Raw genomic sequence first — 14,669 nt, forward strand, 5'->3', positions numbered from 1 at the left:
ACAATTGTGATAAGATCGAAGTCTACATGAGGTATTTTGTTTGATTCATTGTCATTTCGTAGACCTCAATCATAACATTTTACCCTACTAACAAATAAGAATATGATTATTTGATCTTCAGAGAGCATGAGGAGGCAGTAAATGATAACAATCCACGAAGAACAAAGTGGGAGAAAGCCAAAGACCTTAGTCAACAGTTCTCAGAATAGTTTAAAACTCGTGCCATGAAAAAGGATGTGCCTGGTTGGGCAAAAGGGTTGGCTAGGGGTCCAAATAGAGTTGCAAAAAGATTTTCAGGTTATGTTATCAATGGGTATAGGTTTCATACAAGGCACCGTGATGTGAGACGTAAAACCCAAAATAGTGGTGTCACATTGGAGGCATTGACTCCTAGTTTTGCTACTGTGAAAGATAAGAACCCAATTGAAGCCAAAGTAACCTACTATGGTAGAATAGTTGATATGTTTGAATTAGATTATTATGGCCAATTTAAGGTAGTCCTGTTTAAGTGTGAGTGGTATACAGTTGCAAAAGACAACTTTGGTCTCTCATATGTGTATTTCAGTAAGAAATGCTACCAAGAAGAACCATTTGTGCTAGCATCCCAAGTAAACCAATGCTTTTATGTGCAAGACCCATATGTGAGTGACAAACACTATGTTATGAAAACAATTCCAAGAGATTTATTTAGGATAAGTGATGACCTTGAGTTTGATTCCCCCATAATATATACAAGGGAGCCATGTGAACCTGAAGTGATTCCCAGTCTCCCAAATGATAATGGCAAAGTTGATCTAGTGAGGAATGATCTACGAGCAACCATTATAGATGTGGCTCCAAATATGTTTGCCAAACAACGTGGTGAGGAAGATGAGGAGAGTGAATACGAGTACATGGAGGACTCTGATTCTGAAACATCTTGACATGTTTTCATGTAATGCTGTTTTGGTAGAATTCTAAATGTCTCATTTGTTTTAGTTATTTTGCTTATTTAATTACTCGCTTATGTTGATTATGTTCATTTAATTATTCATAAAATAACATTTTTTTCATTGCAACTCTTTTGTGTATGCAGAATGGAGAAAGGAGAGATCACTAAAAGAAAATGGATAAGTACCTTAGCACAAAAAATGAAAGAAAAAAGTCCAAAAAAAAAGAATTCCTTTGAGGTTACACAAGTGAGGTCAAGTGCTGAATTGCTACAACAATACAATATTAAAAGAAAAAAGATCATGGCTGAAAATAAGAAGGCTAGCTTCCAAGCTCAAGACCCAAAAGATCAAACAAGAAACCAACCCATCACAATCGTGGAAGATGCCATTGAAGAGAAAGCTAGGACTCCAAAGAAGAAAAAGAAGGTGCAACCAATGTCAATTTTTCAAGAATGTGAACATAATGGGAACGGGACAATGTCTCAAGCTGAAAAGACCTCCAAAACTAGGAATCAGAGGACTGTTGAAGCTGATACAATAGAACAAAATGATTTAAGTTCTGATGATGAGGGAGAAGATACAAGCGAGCTAACTGCAAGTTCAACGAAAAAAGGAATGAGTCTTGACATGTATTTTAAGGTACATGGGATAAATTTGGAAGATGAAGAAGATGAGGAAGATGAGGAAGATGAGCTTGATGATGCTGCAAATGATGAGGGTAATGGAGGACAAGCTAGTAATCAAGGTGCTTTTTTTGTTTTACCTTATTGTCAAAATATAGCTTGTATTACTTCTAAGTTGATTTGAGTTTAAAATTCTGTTATTTTAATCGGACTTAGGCACAATAAAGAAGAAAACTCGTGGAAAGACTATGTGCAAAAAGCTTCATGCCACTGATTTTAATGATCGACGGGAGGTGGAATTTTTTGTAGGGCAGCCTATAGGTCCAACCAAGGAGGTTATATCTAACCTCAACCAACTCTTGGGCACAACAGTTAGAAATCCTCGTTTTGTGACTTTGCTATATACTAGTTGGCATGGTGTGCCTAAAAACCTCAAAGAGGACATGTGGGAGTACGCCAATGTATGTAAGAATTATAGATAATTTTGTTAAGATTTATTTGTTACTTTATTTATGCTAACCTTTGACATTCTAATTTGTTGTCTTGTTTAGCAAAAATTCATTCTTCCAATAACTTCAAAGCCGTGGGTAATGAACGGATTTTGTCGTGCATGGAAAAAATACAAAGGCGAAATAAAAAAGGAACATTTCTTGAAGTACAACACAAAGAAAGAAATGATAAAGAACCAACCGTTAGAGATCCCTGAGGTTCAATTTCGCAAACTAATTCGGTATTGGAGTCTTCCGACTGTTAAGGTAATATTGTCTTTTAGTTCTTTATGTGATTAAACTTGGTGTTTTGGAAAAAGGTAGTGTGATTTTGAAAAAACAAGAAAACATGCTTATTAAGAATAATAACATCTCTTTTTCATGTTTATATTTAGGCTGTGTCTACTAAGAATGTTGAAAATAGGTCAAAGCAAACATGTCTTCACCGGATGGGTTCTACAAATTTTGGAATAGTGTGCAAGCAGCTGGTAATATAACTTATTTCTTTGTGATTTCTCATTTATATTCAGGTTGTAGTTTTCTAGTTAGCATGCTTCATGTAAATTTTTCTATATGTACTCTAGCGCGACTCTAAAGAGAACAGTGAAGAACCATCAAGAGTTGAAGTTTTCATAGCAACTCGCACAAGTAAAAAAGGAAAAGAAATTGATGCTAAAACGCAAAGCACAATTGTGAGTTGTTTGTATTTGTATTTGGAAATGTACAATATTAATTCTATAGTGATTTCTATAGTGATTTCTATTAATATTGTTTGTATGCTAAATTAATGCGGCAGGCTGAACTTCAAACCCGCATAGAGGCAGGGGAAAATGATGAGGATGCATTTGTAGGAGTGTTAGGAAAGGACCAACCAAGTCGAGTTCGTTGTTTTGGGTCTTCGATTACAAAAAGCTCTCTTAAAAAGGATGAGGAAATTCGACAAGTCAAGGTTGAATACAACAACAAGGTTGAATCATTAGAGAAGAAGATGGACGGTGTATGTAGTTTATTAAAGGTATTGGTGCACCAAGTCAACCCTGGAATGAGTGAGGAAGAGGTAGCAGCCTTAGTGCAAGCTGCCCAAAATTCTCCTTTGGATGCCTCAAGTAGCAGACCGAGAAATACTCCTCGCTCCTCCGAATCAACTCATATTCCACCCAAAGATGTAAGTCACTATCTTTGGATATTCGATATATTTCCATTTAAAGTAGTTGACTTATTGTTGTTGTTGATTTTGGACATTTGATAGTGAGATAAAAGATTCTAAATGGTGCTAATGGTGTTGAATTAGAATCTGAATTCAAAGTTGTTGACTTTTTAGTAGTGTTTTGTTTTGTATCTTGTGTGTGGCATTGAATCTCAATTTTGGAAAACATGAGAAATCTTTGAAGATTTGCACTTTTTCCTAATCTAATTGGAAAAAGGAAAAGAAAAGAAACCATAATTGAATTTTAATGTTTTTGTTTGTTTTGATTTTTGCAGACTCCAGAAGGAATTAATGGCTCTCATGGTATATCTCATTTTGCTTGATTTATTTATTAGGGATCGGTTATAGAATTGATCCATATGTAATTTGTATTGATTTTCCAGTTGCTAGTATAAATTGTGCATGCATGTGACTACAGGTGCAGTATAGGGCTACAAGAATGGTTAATTTGGTTGTGAAATATATTAGGAGTTAGGGTGATACATGCCATTGTTGAGAAACATGTGACTGTTGCAGAAAAAAAAAGGAGGGGAGGGGGGGCAGTTTGATTGTTAGCTTCCTAGCTATAGTAGTACCCTTTTTCCCTTTTTTGTAAACTTTAAGAACAAAAAAGTATACTGGCTTTCAATGAAAGAAAAGCCTTTGCTGGTTACAATTATTGTACAACTATAACATTCATTTGTTGATAATATATGTCTCCATTTTTTGGTTTGGTATAAGATGCACTAACACAACAATATTTAAAATTATGCAGGGAAGTGTTGAAAACAGTTTCGCTCACAATGGTGATCAGTAATCATGAAGTTTTATATTTTGTAATGAAGTGTAAAGGAAGTAGATAATGTAACCCATGTTGGAATTGTAATTCATGTATTAGGAAACTGCTAGTGGATGAGACTTTGATTTTTGGTATTTTGTTAGTGTATAAATAACATGTGATCAAACACTTTTTCTGTAACAAGTTTATGAAGCAAGGATTTGTTGATTTAAAATTAGTAGTCATCTTTTAAATTTTGAAATTATCTATGATTTTGTAAGGTTTATAAAAAAAGTAGTGCGAATAGGTACTGAACTATTTTACAGCCACGCTTTAAAAGGGTGGCCATATTGTACAATAGCAATCAATAGCCACACTTTATAAGCGTCGCTGTAATTCAGTTCAGAACCTATTGGCACGCTTCTAAAGCGTACCCATATCTCTACTTGTTGCCACGCTTTGGAAGCGTGGCGATATACGTTGCAGTGCACATGAACAACCACGCTTTAAAAGCGTAGCTGTATCTCACACCTATTGGCACGCTTATAAAGCGTAGCCATATGTCTTGCTATTGGCACGCTTTAAAAGCGTAGCTGTATCTCACACCTATTGGCACGCTTTTAAAGCGTAGCTATATGGCATGCTATTGGCACGCTTTAAAAGCGTAGCCATATCTTGCTATTGACACACTTTAAAAGCGTAGCAATAGTTCACACATATGGCCACGCTTTTAAAGCGTGGCGGTCTTTAAAAGCGTGGCAAAAAAAAGCATGCCAATAGGTCATGAAAAGCGTGGCGATAGAGCAACCGGCACCCTTGCAGTTGTGACCCTTTCAAAAGCGTGCCGGTAGCTCAAAAAGCGTGGCGAAAAGCTATCGGCACGCTTTTAAGGACTTTTCGCCACGCTTTAAAAGCGTCGCAAAAAGCTTGTTTTCTTGTAGTGTATTGCAAGTGGAGGAAAGAAAGGGAGCATGTAGATTACCGGGATCTGCGGAAGAATTTAAGTTTTAGGTACAGGATATGCAGCTGTTAGACCTCCCTCTTAATGATCGTAAATACACATGGTTCAGGGGCCGACAGTGTAGTCACATTGACAGGTTCCTGGTTAGTGTGGATTGGATTGAAGCGCTTCCGGATACTCGCTTGAGAGGTGGACCTCGTGTGCTATCAGACCATTGCCTGTTGATTGTGGAAGACACAAGGGTGAAGGGAGGCCCAAGACCGTTTAGAATTTTAGACGCGTGGTTTACGCATGAGGGTTTTCTGAGGATGGTAAAAGAGGAATGGAGGCTCTTAGGAGACATTCAGTTCACTAGCAAGCTGAAGGCACTGACGGCTCCCCTGAGAAGATGGCATAGAGACAATTTTAGTGACATGGATAACAGAATTAAGAGATTTGAGGATGAGATAAAAAAGATTGATGACATGGCAAGTGATGGCACATATGATGGTACAATGGAGGCTAGACGCAAAGCTTTGGTGAGATGCTGTGAAAAATGGTATGTTCGGAAGGAAATTCATTGGAAGCAGATGTCTCGAGCTCGGCATGCAAGGGATATGGACAAGAATACTAAGTACTTTCATCAAATAGCCTCGGCTAGAAGAAGGAACAACAGAATTGATGAACTGTTACTACATGGGAGATTGGTACGAAATCAGACCAGAATAAAGATTGCTATTAGAGGGTTTTATAAAGATTTGTATCGGCAGGAATATGCACCATTGATTGGGTTTCGGGAAGTGCTAGTGATGAAGTTAGAAGGAGATGAGGCTACAACATTAGAAATAATGCCTTCTGTTGAGGAAATTAAAGAGGCTGTTTGGGATTGTGAGTCAACAAAAGCTCCAGGTAATGATGGGTATAACATGAAATTCATTAAGAAGTGTTGGGATGAGATTGGTCATGAATTCACTACAGCTGTGTTAGGTTTTTTCCAAAGCGCCAAATTACCAATGGATGTGAATGTAACTTGGGTGGCGTTAGCCCCTAAGTTTGTGGGCGCTAAGGAGATCAAGGACCTAAGGCCTATTAGTATGGTGGGGTGTGTGTACAAAGTGATTTCGAAGGTTTTGGTAAAAAGGATGAGTTCAGCGATGCCAAGATTAGTGGGAGAGACACAGAGCGCTTTTGTGAAGGGACGGAAAATACATGACGGCACCCTCAATGCATGTGAAACAGTTTAGTGGCTGAGGATGAGCAAGAAGAAGGAAGCGATTATAAAGTTAGATTTTCAAAAGGCCTATGACAGGGTCAGGTGGAGCTTTGTGGATATTGTTCTACAGAAGATGGGTTTCGGGCATAGATGGAGAGCATGGGTTAAGGAATGCGTAAGTATAGCCTCTATGTCGATTTTGATTAATGGAGCACCGTCCAAGCCGTTCAAGATGGAGAGAGGTCTAAGACAAGGAGATCCACTATCTCCATTCCTGTTTGTTCTCGTGGTTGATGTCTTACATAGGATGGTGGGAGAAGCAGTCAGGAATGGACGCATATCTCCACTGCTGGTTGGGAGGGATAACATAGAACTGTCACACTTACAATTTGTGGGTGACACTATTTTGTTCTGCCCACCAGAGACCAAGAGAATCTTGAATTATAAGAGGCTCCTGCGATGTTTTGAACTTATGTCTGGACTAAGCATCAACTTTGACAAATCGAATTTGATTTTCGTTAATTGTGAGTCGGAGTGGGTGACGAATATGTGCGGGATACTAGGGTATACTGAAGAGATTCTACCTGTAAGATACTTGGGAATCTCCTTAGGAGCAAATCCTCGACTAGTGAAGACATGGAAACCGATTATAGATAAGGTGGAAGAGAAGCTCAGTCTTTGGAAAGCAAAGGTACTTAACAAAGCTGGGAAGCTAGTTCTTATCAAGTCTGTGCTTAATAGCTTGCCAGTCTACTACATTAGCTTGTATAAGATGCCAAAAGGGGTAGCAGAGAAGTTGATCGCATTGCAAAAGAATTTTTTATGGAGCAAAGAGGATGGAAATAATGGTATGCCTCTTGTTAAATGGGAACTAGTGCAGTCGCCAAAAAAGCTAGGAGGCCTGGGTGTGGGGGACGCTATGGTTAGGAATACAACGCTTCTGTTTAAATGGTGGTGGTGGTTCTCGAAAGAGGATTGTCCATTGTGGAAGAAGATTGTATGTTTGTGTAATGGGTTAAATCCAAATATGATGTTAGCAAATCAGACACTACCTACAAGAGGGAGTCCGTAGAAAGATATCTGTCAATCAACACGTGAAAGACAAGATTATCAGTGGTCTATCTATGGAAATAGGAGACGGAAGGAGAACTCGTTTTTGGGAAGATAATTGGTTGCAAGGTGGACCCTTGAAAGAGAGATTTCCGAGGCTCTTCTCTATTTCAAACCAGCAAGGATCTATTATAGGGTTTGTGGATTTTGGGACGGGCTAGAGTGGATATGGAATTTCCTTTGGAGGAGAGAATTGTTTCAATGGGAGTTGGCACTTGTTAACCAACTCCATGAGAGGCTAAGGCCAGTTAAATTATCACCTGGTAGAGAGAATAGAGTGGTGTAGAAATTTGATAAAACAGGTATTTTTTCTACTAACTCTTTTGTACAGGTACTGCAGACAGAAACTGTATCGGAGGAAGTCATGAGTTACAACTTTACTAGCTCAATTTGGAGAGCTTTGGTTCCGCCAAGAATTGAGCTCTTTGCTTGGTTTATTTTAGTGGGAAGGGTAAATACCAAAGAGAGATTGAGTAGATTAGGCATCATCCATCTAACTGATAATACCTGTGTTTTGTGTAAAAAAGATGTAGAATTTGTCCACCATTTGTTTCTTTGCTGTAACTTTACTTGGCAGGTATGGTGTGCTTGGTTGACTTACTTTGATAGAGTGTGGGTTATTCCGGGGACGATCAAGGAACTGCTCGAGAGTTGGATAGGAGAACCTATCAGAAAAGTTGAGCAGAATAAGTGGTTGGTTGGTTTTTGTGCAGTAATTTGGAACATCTGGATGGAACGAAATGCGAGAATATTTAAAAATGAAGAAGGTAGCATTGAGGACATCAAAAGGAGGTCAGTGTTGAGCTTCAAAGAGTGGTCTGGTGCCGATCCATGTGGTTGTTGATGGCAATGCCGAAGATGACAATGGATTAATCGCATTAGTATATCCTGTTTTTCTTTTTCTTTGTGTCATGACCTATTTTGGTGCTCCACTTTTGTGTGTTGAGCTTTTCTTTGTTCAAAAAAAAAAAGGAAGGTATCCACAAATGACAAACAGTGGCAAATTTCTATGACCGTGGTAATCACTTGCAATGTCTTGTGTTTTTGTGGTTGAATTTTGCGGAGCTTTCCAATGTTCTTATTTGTCTGTCGTCAACTTGAGATGGAATTTCTCATTTCCCACATAACCAATAATCACCGTGGCAAAACCGAATAATGTCCACTTCCAATTCCACGCTTAATTTGTTGTTTCCCTCCGCCCTTTCAAAATATTTTTATGCAGTTCATATTTTTCTCAAATTTAAACCCTAACCTCAGATAATTTTTTTCCAGTGTCTGATAGTTGGTTACTTCCTTCCTTTCCAGTACTGCCACTAAAAATTAATAAGGTATGTTAATTATCTGATTTTAGATGCGGTTCATAATTTACAATTTTCACTCTGCTGAAATTGTTATTTTCCGCTTTTGATTAAACAGTAGTTTCTTAGTGTGGTTATGTTGTTCATTACCGGCATAAAAATTTGATGCGGATCATGGTTTACAATTTCACTATTTCTTTCTTTTTTACCATGCACAATTTTCCTGTCCGTTTTCTTTTTGGCCAAATGCAATTTCAGTTTTTGTTTTGTTACGTTTTTATTCTTTGCTATTTATTTATGGTGGAGTTAAATTTTGATTCTGTTCGGGATGCATACTTGAGAGTATAGACACAAGAGTCACAACAATCGTCACCAAATTATTAGAAGAGAATTCAATGCTACAATAATAATGATCCATGTTATATATGTTAAAATCATAAAAAGAGTACAAATAACATTATATAAAATGAATGCTAATCCAAAAAGGGTATAAAATTTATTGCTATTAAAATAGCTATATTGAAAGTGGATATATTTGTTCATATTTTCAGAAATTTGTATTTACTACAGAAATTTGCTTTTATCCATCGAAAAATTGATTTAAGCTTTGTCTTTATTATATTGTTGTTATCTTCTCTTGCATGATCACAGCAAACTAATCAAACCTTGTCCATGAAGACCCAAAATAATTTATCAACCATAGAGCACAAATTGTAATTTTCAGTAGCAGTTAGATAGTTAACTTTATTCATGGCATTCCTCATGGATCATATATTCTTGAATCTAGTTGTATGATTTTTTACTTTTGATGTTTATGTTTGGGTTTAAAACTTAAGAGATTATATAAGATCAGAGGAACATCATCTAACTGGACCAAATATATATTTACCAGTTTCTAAGCAAGAAATCATTGATTTAGTATGGTTGGATTTGAGTGATTTCTTTTAATTATGAATGATGAAACTTTTGAAATATTTTGAATCTGATTTTAAGTTTGACTAGTTAAATATGCTCTATGACTAAGTTAATGAATATGCTGTATTAGTATTATGCTTAGTAATGTTTAATTTAGTTAAATGTAGAGACATTTATAAAACTCTTATTATGTTGTTTGAATTCTTCTGTTTCAATTATATGAACTATTTTGTTTCACTATTTTATTTGACTTTTTTTTTAATTTTTTTATGCTGTCTATGACTTTGTGTCGCAGGCATTTAATAAACTATGAAGCCTAAACATAATATTTCTGGACAATCAATCCTTGAAGAGCTACGAAAACAAAATGAAGACATAAACTTGAGTTCAGAAAATGGTTTGGAGCAAATAAGTCTCAATGACGAAGATGTTAAATCAAAGTGGTATTAATCTACTAGAACCTGCTACATCTAAGAATAAAATAGATGAAAATGAGCCACTGTTTGTGAAGGTAAAAGGTAGATTTATTCAAACTCTAACTTCTCTTTTCAAGCAACTAGGAAATAGTATTGGTGTCAAATTTTGTTATCCGAATGCTCCTATAAAATAAAATACATGTTACTGCTATTTCTTTTTTAATATCTTTTTAAGAAAAATAAGAGGCTTTGTCATCTCGAAGTCCAGAACTGATTTCAGCAGAAATGGTTACCCAATCCCTAATTTTGCTGTTTATGTCTTCCTCTATATCTTGAGCAACACTGTCTTTTCACCTACAAAGATAGATTGTTCTTTTCAGTTTCCATTTTCATTTATTGGTTTAGCTTTACCCAAATAGCATTATGTGACTAAATCTAGTTACTTTATTTTTTCAGTCCATTGTCCTAAAATCATGTGCTCCTTTAATTTGATCCAATTAGTTCACCATAAGAACTAAGTATTTTAGTTTTTTATTAGGTGGCCCCTTTTCCAAATCAAATCTGTTTATTTAGGCAATTTATGTGTTCTTCGAGTAGATGCTTTTTAATTTCACCAATCTCTAGTGTGTTTATAGACAAAGCCTAGTGATGGTTGCTTTTATTTTCTACAAGTTATACTTGTGCTGGCTGGTTTCTTTTCTCATCCTTTTTTTAGTTTGCATGCTTTAGTTTTTGTTCGCTTTAGATTTGGTTCCTTCTCTGTTTGCTCTGCACCAATCCTTTGTGTTTTTCTTGTCTTCTCTTGGACTTTGTGTAATTATATATATATATATTCTTTAGTTTTGGTTCCTTCTCTGTTTTCTCTGCACCAAACCTAATTAAGTTTTTTTTTGTCTTCTCTTGGATATGTGTAATTAAATATATATTTTAAAATTATTGGATACTGTGTGATAGTATTTTTGCTTGTAGTCTTTATACATTTTATACATGATCATGAACATGTCATATGTGGGATAAAATTGTAACTGGTTTTGGTCAGAATTATTGACCTTGAATTGGTTCTTGTTGTTATACACTTTGCTTTAATAATGTTATGTTTATCTTGATTCATCATGCATGAATGATACGGGCGGAAATCAGCCAATTAAGAAATTAATATAAGAAATACGTTGCGAGTATAGTTCTTAACCAGCAAAAATCTACTTATCAATTTAGAAAGGTTGTCACAAAATCAGAATAAAAATACTGGGAGTATGAATCCCAAGTCGTCTCCCAACGAGTTGACAAAAGAGTGCTATCTTATTAATCAGGAGTTTTTCGAGAAATTTTGAGGATTGAATGACAAGAAATAAATAATTGTAAATTAACGCAATGAAAATTAAAAGAGATTTATATATTCAAAATAAAAAGCCTTGACTGGGGGAATGATTAATTGGAAGTTCTATCCTTGTTGAAATTCTCTCAAGTGTAGTATAAAGAAGTTGTTGTTTTCACTTAGTTAACCCTTACTAAATAAAGGAAAGTTAAGTGATTGAGCTAACTCTTATTCGCAAATACTAATTCTCTCCCGTGGGAAGAACTAGCGTTAGTAAATAGAGAATTAGCCAACAACTTCCAATTTAACTAATCATTTGAGCATTCCAACTCTAGGGTCTCCATTTAATCAACCCCGAAGTCAAGTTGGGAGTCTACTCTATTGACATGAAAATTACTTGCACAGAATTAAAATGGGAATAAAAGGAAGACATGATAAAGAATAACTGAGAGACTGAGAGTTAATTAAAAGTAAAAGTAATCCTTTGCATTAATAAATTCTAAAAACAATCCAATTGTAACTCTAAACAAAGATTAAGGATATGGAAGAGTAAGGGAATAAGAAAACAAACTAGAATAATAACTTCAACGGAGGTAATGACTCTTCTCAATATCCAAAGTAAAAGCGTAAAACTAAAAATATGAATGTGTAGAAAACCGAGAGGAAGAATAATTTCTCTCCAAGATTCAAAACTAAAACTAAAACTACGCTAATGAGAATCTCTGTCGAGTCTCTGCTCATTCTCTGGCTCTAGTCTGTGTTTCTGGGCCGAAAACTGGGTCCAAACTCGGCCCAAAATCGCCCCCAGAGTTTTCTGTGATTTCTGCAGATCGCGCATGTCACGCGTACGCGTCAAGCACGCGCACGCGTCGCTAGTCATCTTCGCATGTCACGCGTACGCGTCGAGTACGCGCACGCGTCGTCTTGCAGAATTCCAATCTACGCGTTCGTGTCAGGTACGCGCAGGCGTCACTGTGAAATCTCCAGATTGCGCGCACGCGTGAGCCATGCGTGCGCGTCAATGCTCACTGGTTGTCTCCTTTATTTCTTGTGCTCCTTCCATTTCTGCAAACTTCCTTTCCATCCTCTAAGCCATTCCTGCCCTATGAAGCCTGAGAACACTGAACACACAGATCACGGTATCGAATGGTATAAAGGAGAATTAAAATACACAAATTAAAGGCTTAGGAAGCAAGTTCTCAATGATAAAACAAAACTAGGAAGGGATTGTAAAACCATGCAATTCGTATGAATAAGTGTGCAAAGACTTGATGAAACCACTCAATTGAGCACAAGATAAACCATAAAATAGTGGTTTATCAAACTCCCCACACTTAAACATTAGCATGTCCTCATGCTATGCTCAAGGAGATCAAAAGAATAGATAGGGAAAAGTAAAACTCATGAAATGCAACCTATGTATGAATGTAACTATATGCTAAGATGATTCTATATACTTGGTTAAAAGTAAATAAGTTCTTCAAGACAAACATAAATCAGATATAATTAATTTAAATCATACAGTAAATACAGGTAGACTTGTAAGTAGACAGCTCATGAAAGCAGGGACCATAGAATTAAGCATTGAGCCCTCACTGGTAGTGTGCACTCTAATCACTCAAGTGTATAGGGTAATACACTCTAGTTTTCTTTAGTCATGCTTTCTAAACTTTGTTCTTTACCTAACCAATCAACAAGTATTTAATGTACCAATGCAAACATCATGAGGTCTTTTCAAGATTGTAATGGGGATAAGGTAAGGGTGATGGTATATATATGGTTGAGTGAGCTATAAATTGAATCCTTGACTAACCTAAGCTCTCACCTATATACACTCTATATACTTCTTAAATCATGCCTAGCTACCCAAAATTCCTATTTTTGCATCTCATACTCATGCATCAACTTTTCCTTAATTTTATCACATATGCATTGATCTTTCATTAACTTAACATTGGGGTAATTTTGTCCCCTTATTTATTTATTTATTTATTTATTGAATATTTTTGGTTTTTTTATTAAAAATATAAAAGTAAACATAACATATTAATGCATATGGAATTTTTTTTTCTGGTCTCACATGAGTAGGTACCCAAATTCCTAATATTTTATCATAACACATTCCCTATTGACCCATGTTTCCACAGCTTTCCCACACTTAGTTGATACACAATATCTATCTTAAGCTAACCAAAGATTCAATTGGGGTAATTAATTATTTTTTTTCCGCTTAAGGCTAGTGATGTGGTAAAATATAGAACAAATGGGGATTAAAAGGCTCAAGGTGGCTACCAAAGGTAATTGAAGGGGTAGGCTATTTGGGGTAAGTGAGCTAATAAAATAATGGCCTCAATCATATGCAAGCATGTGAATACACTTGTTCATACCTTGGCCCAAACACTAAGGCCCAAATAAGAAACCCAGTCCAAAGATTGGCTTTCACTCGTCACCGACCTTCTCTTAAAGAAGTCGGTCTCAGTAACGACTTGGTCCAAAGAAGTCGGGAACGAAGATTAGTTGGCAGATAACACTCAAATAAGTAACTGCCCCTAAAATCTCTCAACCCACTTCTAGGAGCCATATCCCAACTTTCCTAAGATAAAAGGGCAGTTATCCTCCTTAAAAGGTGGAACTACTTCAGCGGTGGTTATTGGTTCACCATTATAAATACATGATGAGCGGATATTTTATATGCTTTTTGGGGTTAATTTCATATAGTTTTGAGTATGTTCTAGTTAGTTTTTAGTCTATTTTCATTATTTTTTAGGAAAAATTCATATTTCTAGACTTTACTATGAGTTGTGTGTTTTTCTGTAATTTCAGGTATTTTTCTGGCTGAAATTGAAGGAGCTGAGCAAAAATCTGATTCAGGCTGAAAAAGGACTGCTGATGCTGTTGGATTCTGACCTCCCTGCACTCAAAATAGATTTTCTGGAGCTACAGAACTCAAAATGGCATGCTTCCAATTGCGTTGGAAAGTAGACATCTAGGGCTTTCCAGAAATATATAATAGTCTATACTTTGCATAAGGATAGACGACATAAACTGGTGTTCAACGCCAGTTCTCTGCCCAATTCTGGCGTCCAGCGCCAGAAAAGGATCAAAAGCTGGAGTTGAACGCCCAAACTGGCACAAAAACTGGCGTTCAACTCCACAAATGGCCTCTGCACGTGAATTGCTTAAATCTCAGCCCTAGCACACACCAAGTGGGCCCCAGAAGTAGATCTCTGCATCATCCATCATAGTTTACTCATTTTTTGTAAACCTAGGCTACTAGTTTAGTATTTAAACAACTTTTAGAGACTTATTTTGTATCTCATGACATTTTAGATCTGAATTTTGTACTCTTTGACGGCATGAGTCTCTAAACTCCATGTTAGGGGTGAGGAGCTCTGCTGTGTCTCGATGAATTAATGCAAGAAATTCTGTTTTCCATTCAAACACGCTTGTTCCTA

At 36.4% G+C, this 14,669-nt stretch overlaps 1 protein-coding gene across 1 annotated transcript; it reads left to right on the forward strand.

Moving 5' to 3' along the window:
• On the forward strand, window positions 1,233–3,573 carry LOC107633179. The gene is made up of 7 exons (XM_016336817.1): window positions 1,233–1,677; window positions 1,772–2,016; window positions 2,107–2,310; window positions 2,439–2,531; window positions 2,628–2,735; window positions 2,840–3,208; window positions 3,526–3,573. Exons 1-7 carry the CDS (start codon window positions 1,233–1,235, stop codon window positions 3,571–3,573), a joined length of 1,512 nt encoding a protein of 503 aa, XP_016192303.1.

The sequence above is a fragment of the Arachis ipaensis genome, chromosome B03, assembly GCF_000816755.2.
Source record: "Arachis ipaensis cultivar K30076 chromosome B03, Araip1.1, whole genome shotgun sequence".
Classification (NCBI taxonomy): Eukaryota; Viridiplantae; Streptophyta; class Magnoliopsida; order Fabales; family Fabaceae; genus Arachis; species Arachis ipaensis.